Raw genomic sequence first — 21091 nt, 5'->3', positions numbered from 1 at the left:
TCTAGTTATCCTGAACAGCTTAATTATCTGGTTCAGGTGTGTTTGATTAGGGTTTGAGCTAAACTCTGCAGGACAGTGGCTGTAGTTTGTTGCGCAAAGACATCATACCTCTCCGATTTTTTCCACGTGTAATAAAAAGCCACACAATCTCCGATGGACTGAGTTCTGACCTGAAATTGGATAAGGTTTGCTAAACACTAAATAAGGTTTGAATTGCCACATCTAGTAGTCCATATACTTATTTAGCAGAGATAACTGCTAGACACATTTAAAAGCTCCACAGTTTTTTTTTTTTCTCCAGTAATTCCATTTAAAAGCAATGATGAAATGTCAATATGGGAATGTGAGATGGCCGATATTGACATTCATCGGGTGCAAATTAAGTGATATACTGATTGGATATGAATGCCATAAAATGACCACTACCTTTTGCCTGGATAAAATGAAAATCTTTTCCATAAGCCTTTAATCCTTATTCAAAATTCCTGCATTCTTCATCTGTCCAGACAGATAGTTCCTCTTTAAGAAAGATAAAAAAGCAATTCATGTAAGATTAGGGCTGGCAATGGATTAAACCTTTTAATTGTGATTAATTTTTGTATTGAACATATTCAGTCTTTTAAAAGAAAATATATACTTTGTGTAATTAATACGTTCAGCAATGTGTGTGCATTTTAATATATGCTATGAGGGTTCTGATCAGTTTTTTAGAAGTCAGTCACTACAGAATTAAACAGTTAAAATAAAAATGTTACCAACATTTAAAAAAAAAATACAGCTTATATGTTTTTTACGTGACAGTCCTAACTGCATTCCTCTTACACCACAGTCCACATCAGACACTATACAGTGATCTATCAACAGATACCCACATAAATCAAGGTTATACAACTAATCAGACAAAAGTGGGAAAAAGTCTTAGTTTACTCCAGCATTTCCACCAAACTTGGTGGTAACACCAGTTATAACATCATTTATAAACGAACCAGAGAAAATCGCATTTAAAATCCATTAACAATATTCAACCAAAATAAACAAATAAATAAAAATCCACAGTATGGGCCATGTACTTGACATTTTTGGCAACTAGAAAGTGAAGGAGACATTTAGCATGTATGGTCACATGCTGTCAAGGCTCCATTGTGAGTTCATTTTAGACTAGGGAATACAAATAAAATTCAGTAATAAAAAAAAAATATATATCATTGTACATCCAAATATGTATTCTAAAGCTTTTGGTCATTTTTAATGCACATTTTGTCAATAACTCAAAGACCAAAAAAAAATCTGTGTGTTATGCATAAGTGAAAAAGTCCTTTTAGGGCAGGGGTCGGCAAGTAAGTTTGGCATCATGCCATAAAAAAATGTTGCCACTAGATGGTGGGCCAGAGCATAGTCAAAGGATAATTTAAGAAATTAATTGATGAAAAATAACTAGAATTGCCTGTGACCGACAGTTACAGTGTCTTTTGTGACTGGTATTGTGCTGTTACTCTGTGTTAAATCCTGTAGTAGGACAGTCATTAACAAAAAGACATTTGTGTGGAATTAATAAAGCAGAGTAGTGACACGTAACCTGGCAAGTATCTTCATTCACCAACTTGCAACACAGACTGCCTTACTAAAACATACATATGTCGGAGATGCGGAATGGATAAAATAACTCAAAAAATAAAAGAGGACTTGAATAAGCCCATTAATGGCATGTTTGAGTCATGCTCTTAACAAACTATGTTCCTCTTTCTATATTGTGAATAATAAATGTGTATTAAATTATTTGACGTAGCCTACTTTTATACTCAGAATTATTCCTTGGCATCCTCACGTACTAAACTGCATTTTTTTTATTTTATTTTTTTATTGTTTGCATGCTGGAGGTACGCTCTTGCGTTGTGTGCAGAGTGATGTTAACATTTAAGCTAGCTGGTGAGAGAAAATGGCACTATCAAAGAGTCTAAAGAGGAAAGTTGACAGCGAAAATAGGGCATACAATGAAGAATGGAAAGACAACTATGCGTTCATCCTACCTAGTTTTGTGAATGCAAAGCTGGTGTGTCTTATCTGCAATGAAGCTGTCGCTGTATTCAAAGAAGAATATAAGACAGTGTCTACACCGGACGCAAGCGGCTCTTCAAAAAATAATAGAACCCATTATAATCATTGATATTGTCTACACTGGATGCGACGTGACACAACATATTCCCGACAGTAAACGGATTCTATTTCTGATGTAGTTCAAGAGCTTTGCAACGGTCGGCGTAGACAACTTTTAGCTTTTTTTTGGCCTGCGGGCCACCTGTTGCCGACCACTGTTTTAGGGGATACATATTTTCTGTGTAGCTGGCACTATTGTTCATTACTGGCAGGCAGTATAGCCTTTATACCTGTGTTTTAAGTTGATGTTACCAAGTTTTATATGTAGCGTCTAGACCAATCAGACACGCAATTATTCATTATATTTAATGAATAATCCAGAAAACTCACTCTCCCAACAAAGTTCTGTAAACGGCGGCGCTCGTTCACGGAAGTTTGTGCTTGCAGAAGGCTCGTCCACTCCTGACAGCAAAATGGAAATATTTTCTTGACGTTCTAACTGTAGGGACCCCTAAAATGTGTATTGTTTGAATTTGATTCATGTTGACAAATAACACATGAGTCAAAATGTATTTTTGTTTTAATTTTTATTTCAAAATATGTAACTGTATTTTTATTTTTTTTGTCATGACAGTCAGAAATTGTTTAATGCAAGTGTTATGTTGCTGGCCAATGACTGTTGAGCTTTAATGTTACATCATGACGTGAGTTACGTACGTAAGAGGAGGAGGAGGAGCATCGCACATGGCAAGAGAAGGCTGATAGAAAGTTCGCTACGTGTGTTAAAAGTGCGTCATTTTGGAGACTTCATATATTTCTTTGAAATATTAGGCCCAAAGTGTACAGTAACGGTGCTCGTTTTGTTTCTATTCTTTATTTAAAAGTGTATTTCATTATTCCATTTATTCTTTATTTTAAAGTTTTTTTTTCTGAGTCAACGCGCTGAGCCAAGACGTGTATGAGAGTGACTAGGGCTTAACAGCTAGTGATGTTTCAAGTTCAGAACAATAACTGTTGAGAAAGTTATTGGACATTCGTGGATTCATCACATGTTGGACAGATCGTGTGGATCGTCGTGGGACGTGGATCTACTGGATTCATCGTGTGTTTGTGGCTGCTCGTGATGGGAAACAGTGAGTTTGTGGCGTATGTAATCTCAACATTGCTTCAATTTCACTGGATGGACGCGGGTGAATTCATTCATTAAGGCTGTTGAATGTGAGAGAATTACATTGAATTCGTCAGTTGTTAATGTGCACCAACGAGCTGGGCCCCAACGGTAACGAAACGAACAGTATATTTGACTGCGTCACTGACTCGTGTATATTTGACTGCGTCACTGACTCGTAATATTGAACTGAAAGAACTTGAAGGTTGTTAAACACAGGTTTTATTTATTTTTTTATTTTTTTTTGAAGTGTTCAATTGATGTTAAGAGAAGTGTGTAAATTCTCTTTACTGATTTAAATGACTCTGGAGAAAATGGAGTGTTAAAACCCACAGGTTTTAAATTGGTTATCTTAAAAGCAAATTGAGTACAGTGCTCTAAAGTATTAGTATTATAAGTTTAAGCATACTACTTTAGAAAGCATAAAAGAGGGAAAAACATCGACTAAGAAGACTGAGAAGGTGATTTATATATATATTTTTTTTTTGAGAAAATAAGTAATTTACACACCATTAGGTAAAAGTTTCTCTGTGTCATTTACTAAAGGGAAATATTCATTTTCAGTTATTGTTTTTTTGAAACAAAAGGGGGGGTCATTATCTTATGTAAATAAATAAATCTCTGTTATTCCTTTTCTCCTTAAAAAGTTGCATTGTGTTGTTTTATTAAGTTTGGCAAGTTAACTTATTTAACAAGGTACTGATTTTTGGGATACTACAAAGAATTTAGTTTAATAAATTTTAGTACATTATTGTTTTATTTTTTTTTTCTAATTGGTATAGGGGAAAAGTTAATTTATGACTATCATCATTTAAAGAGAAAAATACCGGCCAAATTCACTATTCAATTGCCGGGAATCCAGGTTTTCTTATTTGAAAAAAAAAGTATTCAAATTAACCCCTAGGGTTAACAAAAGGGTTACATTTTTGGAGGCACCGCTGGGATAGTTTTTCCTTTTCTTCTTTTTCCCTGTTTGCCAATGTGATTTTAGCCAGCAGATTTTTTTTCCATTTTAACCTTTCTTCTATGATTTAGTGTAGCAGTGATTTGACACAGTTGATAATTTCTGTCTTTTGTGTTTATTTTCACATAGCTACTCATCTTCTACAAAGTATGGATCTCTCGCAGACTGTTCAGTGGAGTAGAGAGGAGAGTGTTAGCTTCTCACGTGCTATTGTGTTGAGCAATGTCCCTTTGGATGCTAGCAATGACACCATTGAGAAAGTGTTAAACACGGTAAAGGTTTTTGGTCGCACTAGAATACGTGGTCGCCGTGGTGACATAACTGGCAGATGGTTGTTTATTTTAGTGGAGACCAGTGCTGATCTAGACCCTGATGTTATACCTCCTGAGATAGGTATAGAAAATGAAGCTGGTCCCTGGAGTGTCAACTTAGTGGGTAGTTTAGTAGCCCATAGTCCTGCCACTGAAGGTGACACCTTCCAGCTTAAGCTACAAGCCTTGTTGCAGCAGGAGGGTAGGTCTATAGAAGAAGTGAAGGCCATGATTATGGAAAATCAGCCCCCTAAATCTGACCTCAGTGTGGACCTAGTAGATGCCATAGGCAAATTAGTAGATCGTTGTAATCAGGTGTCCAGTGATGGGCCTAGTTACAGAAAACTGAGGTTGTTTTCAGGGTTAAAACCTGTCCCTCCAGGTGAAGAAGAATATGAAGTCTGGATGGAGCAGGCCGCTCAAATGATAAGTGAATGGCAATGCACCGAATCTGCTAAGAAACAACGCATCGTTGAGAGTTTGCGAGGTCCTGCTGCTGACATTGTCAGGTTTCTAAAAGTGAGTAGCCCATCTGCGACCGCAAATGACTATTTAGCTGCCCTCGATACTGTATACGGTACCACGGAGAATGGACCAGATCTAATGGCTAAGTTTCGTCATACCTACCAGGAAAGTGGAGAGAAACTTTCAGCTTTCTTGTACCACCTAGATAAACTTCTTCATCGCGCTCTCTTGAAGGGTGGGATTGATGCAGCAGGCATAAATAGAGCTAGAATGGAGCAGCTAATTAAAGGAGCTCTTTCCAATGATATGGTTGCTTTGCGAATCAGGATGACTCATACTGTGCAAGATCCCCCTTCTTTCTCACAGTTGATGAAGGAAGTGAGAGAGGAAGAACACTGGGTAGCTGCACGAGAGAATGTTAAAGCTTCTGTTGCTAATGTTGCCTCTCCCCAGGTGCCTGTGCCGCCTGAATTACATAGCCTGAAGAAGGAGGTTAAAGAGTTGTCTATTCAGGTGAGTCAACTGTTGAGTGTGGCCACTGTGACTCCTGCCGTTGACCGTACCCCACCGAAAATGCCCAGTCAGACAAAGGAAGCTACGAACCGAGACAATGTTCACAAACCCAAAACTTCCAAGTTAACTTTGCCTGGTATCTTCTGCTATAACTGTGGTGAAGATGGTCATAAGAAGTGGGAATGCAAAGCACCTGAGGATCTTCGAAAAGTAAATCAGAAGTTGATGAAAATACACCGCTTGCAGGGAAACTTGAGCGGAGCTCAGTGAAGGAACGGCACGGAGCTCCAGATAATCCACGTTCCACTCACGGTTCATTTCTGCTTGATGTTGGCCAGCCACAGTTGCCTGTAGGTTTAGTAGGGCCTGTCTCTGAGGTGCCTGTTCAGATTGAAGGGATTTACACAAGAGCTCTTCTTGACAGTGGCTCTCAGGTCACTCTATTGTACCGTAGTTTCTATGATACTTATACCTGAAACACTTGCCTCTTCGACCTGTGGAAAATCTTGAGATCTGGGGTCTTAGCTCTCACAAATATCCGTATGGATACTTGCCACTCAGACTTGAGTTTACTGAAAATGTGGCTGGGGTGCATCAGGTGGTTGACACTCTTGCAATCGTGTGTCCAGACCCTTTAAAAAGGGAGGGGATAGCCATATTGGTTGGGACCAACACTAGCTTAGTGAGAAAGCTGCTTGAGTCTTGTCGTGAACAGGCTGGTGAAAAGTTCCTGAACGTGTTGACTATACATCCTGTAATTCGAGATGCATTTGAGACTATTCAACAAACAGACGTGTCACAGGGTGATCCAGACAAACATTGAACGGTTTGGTTTGTGAAGCATACCCCTGTTGTATTGAAGCCAGGTCAAGTTGTGCAACTTCTAGGTCTGCCTAAGTTCCCCGGTCAGATGACTGAATCTTTGTTGTTGGTAGACAAAGCGGAAGTGGATGACACATTTACTTCTGACTTGCAAGTGAGACCTGAAGTTCATTCAGCATCCATTGTGTCCAGCCGACAAGTAACAGTGACTGTTAGGAACATGTCCACAAGAGAAGTATGGATAAAGCGAGGAACTCCTCTTGCTCATGTATTTCCAGTGACTGTGGTACCACAACTTTCCTCCAAACGACCGCCTGAACAAAGTAACCTGTCCCTTGCATCTTTTGATTTTGGAGATTCTCCAATGCCGGAAGAGGCAAAACGGAGTTTGTGTGAGAAAATGTTGCAGAGAAAAGAAGTGTTTTCCTCTTCATGAGTGGGATGTGGGCTGTTCAAAAAGTACCACGCATGAGATTAAGGCTGAATGATTCGCGCCCTTTCAGAGAAAGATCTCGTCGTCTTGCTCCGGCTGATTGGGAGGATGTGCGGCAGCATCTACAGGAACTTCAGAGTGCTGGCATTATTTCAGAGTCCCGAAGCCCCTACGCTTCGCCAATTGTAGTGGTGCGTAAAAAGTCAGGGAAGGTCAGAATGTGTGTGGACTATCGGACACTCAACCAACGGACCACACCAGATCAATACACCGTACCCCGAATTGAGGATGCTCTGCACAGCCTTTCTGGGAGTAAATGGTTTACTGTTTTAGATCTGAGGAGTGGATACTATCAAATACCAATGAGTGACGCCGACAAGGAAAAGACCGCATTCATCTGCCCTCTAGGGTTTTATGAATTCGAGCGTATGCCTCAGGGTATCTGTGGAGCACCTGCTACCTTCCAGAGGGTTATGGAGAGAACTGTAGGAGACATGAACTTCTTGGAGGTGCTTGTGTACTTGGATGACCTAATTGTGTTTGGGCGGACGCTTGAAGAGCACCAACAGCGGCTCTTGAAAGTTTTGGACAGACTGAGGGAAGAGGGGCTAAAGATCTCTCTTGATAAGTGTCAATTTGGCAGGACATCTGTAAACTATGTAGGGCATATTGTTTCACAGAATGGAATATCTACTGACCCTTCAAAGATAGAGGCTGTTGTATCCTGGCCCAAACCAAAAACAGTGACAGAGCTTAGAGCGTTTTTAGGGTTCTGTGGATATTACCGCCTTTTTGTGAAGGATTTCTCTAAGTTGTGCCGGCCTCTAAATGAGCTGCTGCAGGGGTATCCATCCACTAAGAAGAAGAAAGACAGCAACTCACCTGTTAATGTTGCAAAGCCGTGCTACAAATCCTCTGAACCTTTTGGCTCCCGATGGACAGCTCATTGTGATTCTGCTTTTCAAACACTCAAGAATTGCCTGACACAAGCTCCAGTGTTAGCCTTTGCTGATGCACAAAAGCCCTACGTCTTGCATGTGGACGCAAGCATGGATGGACTTGGAGGGGTGTTGTATCAGGAGCATGATGAAGGGCTCCGCCCGGTCGCTTTCATCAGTCGAAGCCTTTCCCCTTCAGAGAGAAATTATCCTGCGCACAAACTGGAATTTTTAGCTCTGAAGTGGGCTGTTGTGGATAGACTGCATGACTATCTCTATGGTGTCCAGTTTGAGGTTAGAACTGATAACAATCCTCTAACCTATATAATGAAGTCAGCAAAACTTCGATGCGACTGGTCATCGTTGGTTGTCAGCCCTTACCACCTACAATTTCAGTCTGAAATATAGGCCAGGCCGAAAGAACGTCGACGCTGATGCATTGTCCAGACGTCCACATACTCACCTGAGCGCCTGATGATGACTGGCAGGAAATTCCAGCGGCGGGTGTCCGAGCTCTCTGTCAGGAAATGTCTGTGGAGAAAAGAGCAGGTTGTATCTCTTATCCCTGTGTCGTACAACAGATAGGGGCCCATATGTCTGCTGTTCCTAAGGCTTATTGTCAAGCTACTGCATTAGTTGGAGACCACTTACCTGAACTTAGTCCAAGTGAGCTTCAATCTGCCCAAAGGAAGGATGTATTCTTGGGAGAGGTGTGGGAAGCTGTCTGTCATAAGAAACCTGCAGGTACTGTCCATCACAACAGCCCGGAGATGAAGCTGCTGAAACGAGAGTGGGAGAAGTTGTCAGTAGATAATGGGTTGCTGTATAGAACAATTAAAACGAGTGACCAACGAGTGAAGCGACAGCTTGTGCTTCCCAAACAGTACCACAGTATGGTGTTGAAATCTTTGCATGATGAGATAGGACATCTAGGCTTCGATAAGTCTTACAATCTGGTTCGTGACCGATTTTATTGGCCACGCATGAAGTGTGATGTAGAGGCCTACTGTAAAACGTGTGACCGCTGCATAAAGAGGAAAACGTTGCCTCAAAGAGCCGCTCCATTGTCCCACATGCAGAGTTCAGGTCCTATGGATCTCGTATGCATTGATTTTCTTACCATCGAAGCAGATTCTCGCAATGTGTGTAATGTATTGGTGGTCACTGACCATTACACGCGTTATGCTCAAGCTTTTCCCACTAGGGACCAAAAAGCTCCTACTGTGGCAAAGACTCTATGGGAAAAGTATTTTATTCATTATGGCCTTCCAACTCGAATACACTCGGACCAGGGCAGGGATTTTGAGAGCCGGTTGGTGGCTGACATGTTGACAATGCTAGGTGTAAAGAAGTCAAGGACCTCCCCTTATCATCCACAAGGTGATCCTCAGCCGGAGAGATTCAACAGGACCTTGCTGGACATGCTGGGTACCCTTGAGCCTAGTCAGAAATGCAAGTGGAGTCAGCACATAGCGCATCTCGTGCATGCATATAATTGTACTGTCAATGAGGCCACTGGTTTCTCACCTTACTTTCTCATGTTCGGCAGGGATGCTCGATTACCTGTTGACGTATGTTTTGGTGTCTCCCCTGACAACACCTCGCCTGAGTCGTATTTGAAGTATGTGACCAAAATGAAACAGGAATTGCAGGCAGCTTATCAGTTAGCTCAGTCTACTGCTGAAAAGATGAATCAGAGTAACAAAGAGAGGTATGACCAGAAAGTCCGTTATCATAGTCTGAATGCTGGAGACAGAGTTCTGATTCGAAACCTTGGCCTAAAGGGAAAACAAAAGCTTGCAGACAGGTGGAGTGCTAATCCCTATGTAGTGGAGAGTCAATTCTCTGGTATTCCTGTGTATCGCTTGAGGCCTGTTGATGGTAAGGGGCCAGTCAAAGTACTGCATCGTAATCATATCCTGCCATTAGGACAGGCAGTCAGGCTACAACCCCAAGTAGACATTCAGACCTACTCCATCACCTAGAGCTTTGAGGCGTCGGAGAGCAAAGGAGAAACAGAAAACCTCTGAATCAGCAAACTCACCTCTTGTAGTTGATTCCTTTGCCTAAAGATTGTAGTTCTTCCGATTCAGAGTCTGAGTTTGGGTTTTATGGTGAGGATGTGGTAGACATTCCTTTCTCCAAGAGCAGAGGAGATTCAGAGTGAAATTCCTGTTCCAGAGATGTAGAAAACGCTCAGAACCTTGGTGATTCTCAGGGTGAACTCAGAAGCAATGATAGCTCCATATCAAAGTGAAGCTTCTGATGAAAATGTTGATGTGACGGATAATGTAATGACTGTAGGTCATGATGATGTTTCACAGACCATTGATGTTACTGGTGAAGGTACTGAAGTTCAGTCAGATATGGTACCTCCAGTAGTACGCAGATCAAGTAGGGAGAGAAAAGCCTTAAGCACCACGATTCACATATGATACACTGGGAGTGCCGCATACTGAAATCTGTTTCGTCCAAGCATATTGCAAAGTTCACTGCAACAGCTACAAATGCTTTGTATCCTTCTAAGTGGCTATAACAGTTCACATGTGTGGTGGTGCATTGCAGACGCATTATGCAATGTGTGTAACAATAAGCCCACACTTATGCCAATTAGTTTATCCCTGTGTTTAAATCAATAGTCACTCCTTAGATGGAGTTGTTGTTTCTATGACCAGCATGGGGGCATACTGGACTTTTGGTGGGGGGAGTGTGTAGGGACCCCTAAAATGTGTATTGTGTTGAATATAGTTAGTAGTAAAAATAACACAACAAATTAAAATGTATTTTGTTTTTTTTTATTTCAAAATATAATGCAACTATGTATTTATTTATTTTTTTTGTTCATGACTAGTGAGAAAGTGTGTTTAATACAAGTGTTTGATGCTGGCCAATGAATGTTGAGATTGTTGTTGTTGCATCATGACATGAGTTACGTGCGGAAGAAGGAAGAGAGGAGCATCGCACATGGAGAGAAGCAGCTGCATGTGAATCGTTCGCGTGAGATATGTCGTCATTTTGGAGACCAGTTATATTATCTGTAATATAAGGCCCAAAGTGCAAAGGAAAACGTTTATAGGAAACGTTTTATTCATTTTATTTTGCTTTATTGCTTAAAGTGATTTATTTTTCCTGTTAGTCTATTCGCGATCGTTTGAGAACTCCGTGTGTGCTGATTTCTTATCAGATAGAGACATTTACATTTGCAAACAGTGACTGATGGGAAGAAGTTCGTTGTGAACTCGTTCTAAATTCGTTTGGGACTGGACATCTCTTGCATTTCATCACTGGACGCAGCTCGACTGGACTTTGTTTCGTGTGGATTGAACGGGACTGGAGAAAGTGAGATTGTGTCGTGAGTGATTCCAACATTGCATCGTCATTATCACTGGATGGACGCGGGTGAGTTCATTTTTTGAGACTTGTTGACTGTGAGAGAGATCGCACAGAACTCTTCAGATTTTGTATGTGCACCAACGGACTGGGCCCCAACGTTAAAGTACGCGTACATTTTTGACTGTGTTACTGACTCATTGACTCATACCAAAATTTTTCATACGGGACAGAAATATAATCTCAGTGTTTTTTCTTTTCCTTTGGAAGTGTGTAAAAGATCTCAAAAGAACGTGATTTTGGTATTGGTTTATTATTTTTGAGGTGTTCAACTTTATCAAGGGTTTGACATTTCATCTCATTTTAATTTGAGGTTAAAATTTGAGAATACAGGTTTAAGAAATTAAGTATCTGAAAAAAGAATTCTGAGAGGTTGTATAAATCCTTTTATTTGCTGGAAAACAAATAATTCACAGACTTTTGGGGAAAATATTTTCTGTGTCATTTGCTATCCTCTATACAACTTAATTGTTTCGTCATTTAGTGCTTTCTTTGAAACAAAACAAAGTCATTTTATTAGTGTAAAAATAAATAAATCATTGTTATTCCTTTTTCCTAAATCTGTTATCTGGCATTTCATTGTTCTTTTAGATAGTTAATTCATTTAACACAGTTACAAATTTCTAAGAAGAATATAAATAAGGGTTTTTCCTATTTTAATTCTATTGTGTAATTATTGGTACAGGAGAAGAGCTAAATTACAACTGTTTTAATTTAAAGAAAAGAAGCACCGGCCAAATTCCCCATTCAACTGCCGGGAACCCAGGTTTTCTTATTTAACATAGCATTGAAATTAACCCCTAGGGTTAACAAAAGGGTTACATAACATTTACAGATGGAGAATATGTCTGTGAAATGTAAGTTATCATAGAGATTGCATTGCAGTGCCTGCGAAAAAAAAAAAAAAAAAATCTTTGAATGGAAGTCTGACAGCACTGAGTGAAATCACCCAAAAAGAAAAAAAACAAACAATATAGAGCAGTGCCAGCTACTGTAACACTCTGGTTGAATGTGATTGACCTTATGTCCTAATGAAGAAACTGCCCTTGATAAAAATACAGCATTTTGTTAATTATTTGACAGTGCATTAACTAATGTTACCAAAAATAACTCTTTATTTAATAATGTATTAGAAAATGTTGAAACTAACATTAACAAAGATTAATATGCTGTAGAAATGCAGTCCATTATTAGTTCATGTTAATGTAGTTAATAACTAATGTTAACTAATGAACCTTAAGTGTTAGCGTATTTGTTGAGATTAGCAGTCTGTTAAACTCATTTTACAAGTATAATAAACACAAAAAGGACTGTTTGAGTCAATCACAGTTTGTGTTCAATCATCGTTTAACACTTATGGTACTTTTTTTCCAAGTCTTCATTTGTCTTTTTTTTTTTTTTTTAATATCGCAAAAAACATTGTACTGTGGACTTTATACCGAAGTATTATCGTACCGTGAGATTTTGATATCGTTACATCCCTAGTCCCCACTCATGCTGGGTAGACATGTTGATTGCTGACTGCTGTTTGGAATGATGTGATGATTAGTTTAGATCAGTGGTCACCAACCTTTTTAAGCCCAAGATCCCTGACGTCGACCTTTATGAAAGACAAGATCTACTTGATAGAAAAAGACAGCCCAGACTGTATTTAGTATTTTTTTTTTTCGTGGCCAATTTAGATTCTTATTTATGTATTTATTACAAGCAAATTGCCCGATTCTGATACTGGTTGCAGATATTTATTATTAATATTATCCTATTATAATAAACTAAAATACATAGCCATTTCAAACTAGAGGGAACCACTGCTTTTTAATCACAATCCAAACAAAGATGCTACACGTTGCATGAGCAGTTGTTTTTCATTTGAATTAGATTTAACTTCAAGATTTAAAGCAAAAACATGACGGTCTGACTTTATCTTTGTGAAATTATATGCTACACACACACACAAAAGCATGAAACAAAAACAACAGGCTGAATGAGACGTAAATTCACTCTCTGACAGCAGGTGGCGCTTATGGAGCAGCAGTGATACAACGTTTCTTTGGTTACCGCTGTAAACAGCTGAACTGCGCTAATAATTAGCTAATGTTACATTATTCTGAGGTAAGAGGAAAATAAAATTTCATCGAAATTTCTCTGGAGACAGTAATTCCTTTTAGAGATGAATTCATAACTCCTCACAAACCAATTCAATATTTATATTTTCTTCCTATATTTCGAGCATCGTGAACAGTCAACTGCTCTGCCTGCTACAGAATTTTCTCCTCTTCGCGTCCGTCTTCAGCGTCTCTGGCCTCTTGTTAACGGCCTTTTACAGACTCATGCATGATGTGGACTATTTACCTTTATCACTGTCCCAGTAGCTCCCGAAAATAACAGAAAAAGAAATACAAAAATACAGTACAAAGACTGGAAAAATGCAATGTATTTTTGTACTCATATTTCTGTTATTTTCACGAGCTACTCGCGATCGACGGGTTGGCGACCACTGGTTTAGATCATTTGAACGTGTTCCTCTCGAACTTTTTTAATAAAACATCATTATGAGAGGAGTTCACATTTGCTCTCTACGCTACGCTCTCCATTTGCTACACTCTCCATTTGAGATACCCATGATCGCAGCCACCACGTTGCCTCAGCAGACGCAGGGCCAGAACCTCAGGGCTCAGAGACTTGACTCACATCCCTCATGATAAGAGACAGAAGGGAGCGCATCTTTCTCACAGAGAACGCATCACAGTGAGTGCATCCAGCTCCCTTGAGGGTGGAACGCACTTGCTCTGCTCCGAAGCAAATCACATAACTCGTGTCCATCGCCAAGAGTTATAAAATGTGAAGACATCTCTTGAATTGTTTGCTCACCATATCACACCACACAAAGACAAACTTTTTTCCTGCCTTAATGTAACTAACTTCTGACAAGACACAGGACTTCACAGCTTCAATCACACTACTTTGTTAATTAGCACACACAAGCACCTTCTTGGAGGCAAAGAAGCTGATGATGTGTTTGTAGGGATCCCTTTATACACTTGGGTGCACCGTGTGACGTCACACTGCGAAGGCCAGTGGTATTGGGGTGAAGTTACACGTGCATTGGGAGACAATGTGGATGTGGTAATGTAACACTGTGATTGTCTAAAATGAATGAAGTACATTAGATAATACCTTTTTTCTGCTTTGTTACCTTTAGCATTATATTTATTATTTAAATGTATTTCAATTTATTTATTTTTACTTATCTGTTTTGTTTTATTGTATTCTCTGCAGCAGCAACCTGCTCTGAAATTATTTTAAGGGTATTAAATTATTTTATTTTATCAAGTTTGATAGTAAAGCTCATTGTCCATGTTGCCTGTTGTTGTAAATTCTATAATAGGGGTGCCCATTATTTTGGTTACTTTGGGATTTATGTTTGGAAGTCAGGAAAGTTCATCGCACTTTACTTTGTATTTGTTTTGTTTATTGTTTTGGCCTTTGGCCACCCTGAAGCTTTGGCTTCTAAATTATTTAACAATTCAAATAAAATAACATTTTCTTTTATTTTTATGTGTTGTATCTTTTTTATTAGGACATTAACTATCAAAAACGCAAATGTAAATGTGGTCGTCATTTATGCATGAATCCAGGCTAGTGAGACGTGGGTACACGAATGGCACCTTTTCCTGAGAATAAACCTTACATTTTTATCTGTAGTTTTTTATATTCTGCATGGTCTTGCCTTTATTATTATAATTTTTTTTTTTTTAAATGACCAAATATATCAACACTATACATTCCATTCTCACAGAAAAACTATTTCCTAATATGTCTAACAATGTGTAACCCTGCATTTTGCGGCCAACACATTCCTTGGATGCAGTAGATCAATCATTATGTTGGGATTCATATTTTTTCAATGTGTCATATTGATTGATCTGCTGTGCCATATCTCATTTCAGCTTGGCTATAATGAATGAGTGTGTGTACCCAATGCTGTGCATGAATGCTTCTGTATAATTACTATTCCCTGATCATGCTCCTCAAGGCGGCATCCCACTAATGATCAATCACCAGAAGAGCTTGCATTGCCTTTAAAGCATTACATCCTTTCATTGTGCACAAATGCTTGTTTAGTCGCACAATGTACACACATAATGATGAAAGGGCATGTTAGGACTGTTGGGGATACAAATCTTATGGCATTGGCATTGCATATTTATGCACATAGAGTTTGTTGAATGATACTAAAAGGAGTGCCTACTAAACAATTGCAACTCCAGATCATCAGAAACATTTAGTGTGGAACATCTGACCTGACTGAAACTGGATCTTACAACACAAAAAATGATTTTTTGATGGTGTTCACTTTATTTAAACAATTTATTTTGGTTTAACACCATTGTATCAGGTTTGTAGTTCAAATGTGATTGCTTCATATTAAATTGAATTGAAACGGTTACTCTTTGACTTAACTTGATGTTTTCATTTTGAAATAACGTTTCAATCAAGTAAGCCAATCAAACAGGACTTTCATTTCTCATCATGCTTTGCTAATGGGCTGAATTGGGAGAGTAAATGTTGAAAAAAAGTATTATTTTATGCATTTTTAGCAAGATGAGAAAATGGAGAGACTTGTTAATGTTTAATGTTCTATTATGTTGGTATTTATAAGTTTCTGTTATGTTAGTGTTTTGGGGGTTACCATTATGGTAAAGTATGGAGCTTGTGATTGGGCTGAGAACCTGTTCAAATTGCTTTAATAATAAAGTTTTTTACTATGGTAGTGGTCTGGGTGAAACCAGTATCACTTTTGGACTGCTAACACCAAACATTGTAAATGGAAGAAAGAAAATTAAAAAAAAAATTAAAGAAAAGTTATATTTAGTTTATGAAAATCACAGGATTAAACAAGAAAGCATTATTTGAATGTCAATATAAATGAAAACCATTTATTTAAGTAAAACTAAAATCATTCAAGTTAAATGAACACCATTGATTCTAGTTAGTTGTACATGGTTGATTCTATTTGGCTTTACTTGTTTTGGTCATGTGGAACCACTGTCCATGATTGAATCATGTTCAGCCAAAGAGCTATTTTTCTGGTATTATTAGAACATCACAAGAAATGTCAACAAATGTCATGCTGTATTGAGTTTGTACCAAGTAGCAACCCTCTGTTTTCTCTCCTGAACCCTAACACGGAAGTGACTTAAACTGCAATTCATCGACTGGCCGCTAGAGACAGGCTCCAAAAGGGAGTCAATCCCATAGATCTCCCATGTTAAAATGGCCAACTTTACAGAAGAAAATATATGTTTACATATGTTACATGTGTTTTGTCAAGTCTGTTCATGTTCAAGTCTGCTCTAGTCTAGTCAAGTCAAGTCACGTCTTTGTTTTTGTTCATGTTCATGTTTGTATTATGGATTATTCACATTAAAATACTATACTCGCCTCCAGTGGACTCCCTCTACGTTACAGAATACATGACCAACCATGAACCCAGCAGTTTACCTCCTTGAACCTCAGTCAAGGTAAACGCTCTGTTGAACACTATGTCCAGGATTTTTGTGATGTGTGCCATCGTGTCGATTTTAATGATGTGGCACTCAAGGACATTTTTCAGTTTGGACTAAATTGAACCCCTGCGTTCACTACTGCCTGGGGGGAAAATCCATTTTTCCCTAGAGCAGTATATTGACCATGCACTCTTGCTGGCTGGTTCATCATTCACCGTAGAAGTTGCGGATGAGGAGCCTTGCAACCCTACAGTATCCACCACACCTGATAGCCTCCAAGTCCCGACTGTCCTATCTGGAGTTGTGTACGTCCAGCCACAATCAAGTTCAAGTCATGCCAGCCCAGCCACGGACTATTCATGCCGCACCAGTGCCTGCTCCCGCCATGCCTGCCACGCCAGTGTCTCGTCTCGAGCCGGCCGCTTCGCACACGAGCCCGTCGGCCATTTCATCTTCAAGGCCGACACGCCAGTGTCTCGCCCCGAGATGGCCGCCACGTCAGTGTCTCGCCCCGAGATGGCTGTCATGCCAGCATCATGCCACGCCAGAGCCTCATCATGCCACACCAGAGCCTCGTCATGCCACACCAGAGCCTCATCATGCCACACCAGAGCCTCGTCATGCCACACCAGAGCCTCATCATGCCACACCAGAGCCTCGTCATGCCACGCCAGAGCCTCGCCATGCCACGCCAGAGCCTCGCCATGCCACGGCTGCCACGCCAGAGCCTCGTCTCGCCACGGCTGCCACACCTGCCACATCAGAGCCCCCTCTCATAAGACCTGCCCTAGTTTTCCCCAAGTATTTTTTTGGGGGGGGTTATAGGTACCAAGCTCCTGCGGCTGCGGAGCTTGGTACACCACCTAACCATGGCCCTGGTCCTCCAGTGCACCGGGACCCCACGCTCCAAGGCTCAGGTCCTCTCATGCTCCATGGCCCAGATAACCCCATGCACCTCACGTGTTAATATTGCGTTACTCATTTGTTCCTGTGTAGTTATTCATTAATGATGGAACATTCTTAAGTGTTACTTAGCTTGTTTCTACAACACTTTGAGCTCATCTATTTCCCATATGACTGATCTTTATCACAAGTGCTATAATGTGCCAGTTGAGTTACCAAGGTTATTGCTGTCAGGATCACCATTCACCAGTCACCATGCCTGTTTCCATTGTGTACTACATTTCACAATGTAGTGCACAAAGTAGTAGCACATTTCACACAATCCTCCCTGGTAATCACCTGCACGCACTTCCCAACCACATACCTGTCTTCCATTATCCTCATCAACTCTCCATAAAAGACAGCACCTCACACACAGATAGACGAAAACCTAGGTAGCTGACTTGCTGCCTCGCTGTCTTATCAAGCAATGACTTGTAAGGCAGCGTTTGTGCATGAAGGCACCTCATGAAACGGATTTCGGACAGACTTCATATTGCTATAGCGGGAGCTTTGGTTAGAACTAAACAAATATTTAATTACTACAGTAGTAATTTCTCGCTAGAAATGACATCAAAAGTGGAAATGTTGGTGAAAAATGTACATTTACTCACAAACTGGCCAGCAAATGCAGCTTTTCGGACACCATCTTTATTTTTCTAGCTCAACTGTCACAGAATGGAGAGCACAGGATTGTGGGATATCAAAGGCAGCTAAGGATACATCTATGCTTGCCTTCAAAAATCAATCAGATGAAGGTATCTCAGGAAACAGGAAGTGAAGCTAACATTGAATTCAGACATGCCTTGATGCCTTTCTGCCTTGAAATGTGTCCATTTTCCAGTTTTCGGACGCAGCCCTTGTCTGGTCTCGTCTTTGTTAACTTGGATAACGTATATTGCTACTCGCAACTCAACTGGATCTACTTACCTGTATCATCTTTCTGTCCTCCATTAATCTGTTCTTGCTTCCCTGGATTCCCATCTCCTCCATTATCGTCTGTTCAACTCCTACAAAGATAAGAGACATTATCTTCATCATCTTCAGCAATCATCAAGGTGTGCGTGGTGCACTTACCTGTTTGGACTGTTTCTATCCACATCCACTCTGATTGTTGTGATTTGTGTCATTTGCTATATTATTTCTCCCTGTTGCATAATAAACTGTTTCATCATTGTATTCACCCTTCTCCTGAGTCTGTGTTCGGTGACAATTGCATCAAATAAATAAATTAATAAATCTAGCTGGTTATGTGATGCAAACAATAAACTGTATTAGGTACATTTTTGGAAAGTGTCAAATTGAGTCACATTTTTCCCCTCCAATAAGACTGTGTTGCCACATTCATTTAGTTCATGAAGAGAGAATTTCCAAGCTAATACCGCATGTCCGGGCCTCTAATTGTATCCCTGAAATAAGACTTTGTTTTCATTTTGTGTTAACCCCAAAGCATCATTCAGGTCACAACCCTGATTTAGTGGTGATTGCAGTTTTCAGTAAATTAGTTAAATGACATAGCCAATGTAACAGCCTAATAGTGAAGAAAAGCTGGATGCTCCTCTGGTCCTTGAGATGATTTGATTAATAGATGGCAAAAAGTTATTCACGGGCTGTCACAGGAAATTGTTGAAAGCCAAATGCACATACATCAAGACACGGAGAGCACCATTTAGTGTGTACGTGAAATTTAACCATGAACAAAACACAGCAGCCAACTGGAAAAAATATGTGCACATTGGAATACAAGTCTAGATTTCTTCCTCTGAATGGGTTGCTGCATTTGATAGAATTGTGATAGATCTTTTTACAAAAAGGCTATAGTGAATTATAATTAATGATGGTCCTTAAAGTGATCCAGCCATGCACACTTAGCCTTTTTGACAAGATCTATAAATCAGGCCTGTCATGGTGATTATTCCTACAATATTGTTGCACGCCTGCACACACACACACACACACAGGTTTGTTTTGCTGGTTTTTATACTCTACAAACTGTACATCCTATCCCCCTACACTACCCCTAAACCTACCCATCAGAGAAAACATTTTGCATTTTTACATTTTTAATAAAACATTGTTTAGTATTTTACATATGAAGATTTATGAAATATCCTCATATTTCATGTTTACGTCATAATATCAGTGTAATACCCATGTCATAATACAAATTTGTGTCCTCGTAAATCTCACACACACACACACACACACACACACACACGCACGCACGCACGCACGCACACGCGCACGCGCACGCACGCACGCACGCACGCACGCACACACACACACACAGCCTAGCTTTAGAAAACAGACTCTTCTATGCAAATATTAGCCGTTCTCCATCTATGCATATAAAAAACATGCATTTCATTGACTATAAAAACAACTGATGTAAATAACTGTTTTTTTTTAACTCCACAGTCATTCATCATCCTTATGTCTACTGTAAATTTTGATCATAAATACTTGTTGATGCAAAATATTGTGTTACAGCTTTTTCAGTTGCTAACAAGCATTGTTCAATACTGAAATCACATTTTCATAACTCTTCACACAGTCTGCATTACCAGCATGAATGTTGGCCAAACAGTTAATCTCACCTACAAAACTCACTCAGACCAACATAACACTGGCAACAATTCTCATTCAGAAAACACACATTTCATTCACAACACACTGACCTAAAAACACAAAACACTAACAACAGGAAGCATTACATAATTTACGAACTTTTCTTTTTTAAAGTTTCAATGATTTTCCACATAAATCAGTTCTTCATATAGAATACTGTAACACAATTTCACTTTATTGAACGCATTTGTAACACGAATGAATCAGAAATTAGTCAAAATTTCATTTTTTTTAATATGAATATAGTACTTGAAAATGAAAAAACTCCAGGGCTGCAATGATAATAAAAAAATAAAAAATAAAATACATTCTACACATTACTGTAACAACATGTGTAGTTGTTCGTTATAGTAAATTACAGTGATGGTTCTAGTCTGCTCTCTCTCTTGCAATGATCTTGTAATGATTATTTTTTTAATTTTTGGCTATAAAATTGAGAATATTTTAAAATAATTACTGCATAAATGCTTGGAATTTGCCATCATTCTGTTTTGAATGTGTTTTTAATCATTTTGAATGCAGTGTGTTAGCATTAGAAACATGTGAATGAATGAAAATACATAGTATTTTGCATGTACGAATGGGAAAAGAGTTCCTGAATTTTGAAAAGTGTGGTCACTGAATGCATTTTGTCTGAAAGCAATGAAAAACGGTTCACAGTTTGGTCTGCGTTGACTTCTGTTTCGCTGACTGTGTGAAGAGTTTTGAAAATGTGGTTTCGGTATTGAACAATGCTTGTTAGCAACTGAAAAAAAACTGTAATACATAGTCAAGTTTGATTACAGTTTTTCTTGATTGCTTAAACACATTTCTTGAAACTATGCCTCATATTCTCAAAACAGTAAACGCAAATCCATAACGTCTCACCCAATTCCCCAAACATCATATTTTCAGGTCAAAATGAAGCTCTACA

The 21091-nt window shown here is 39.3% G+C and overlaps 1 protein-coding gene across 1 annotated transcript; it reads left to right on the top strand.

The window, feature by feature from the left end:
- Window positions 1-4375: 4375 nt before the first annotated feature.
- LOC125255984 (paraneoplastic antigen Ma1 homolog) lies at window positions 4376-5785 on the top strand. The gene has a single exon (XM_048171602.1). It carries the CDS (start codon window positions 4376-4378, stop codon window positions 5783-5785), a length of 1410 nt encoding a protein of 469 aa, XP_048027559.1.
- The last annotated feature ends 15306 nt before the right edge of the window (window positions 5786-21091 follow it).

The sequence above is a fragment of the Megalobrama amblycephala genome, linkage group LG20 (genome assembly GCF_018812025.1).
Source record: "Megalobrama amblycephala isolate DHTTF-2021 linkage group LG20, ASM1881202v1, whole genome shotgun sequence".
Taxonomy (NCBI): Eukaryota; Metazoa; Chordata; class Actinopteri; order Cypriniformes; family Xenocyprididae; genus Megalobrama; species Megalobrama amblycephala.
Note: the sequence above shows the minus strand (reverse complement) of the source record. Positions and strands in the feature narration are given on the sequence as shown.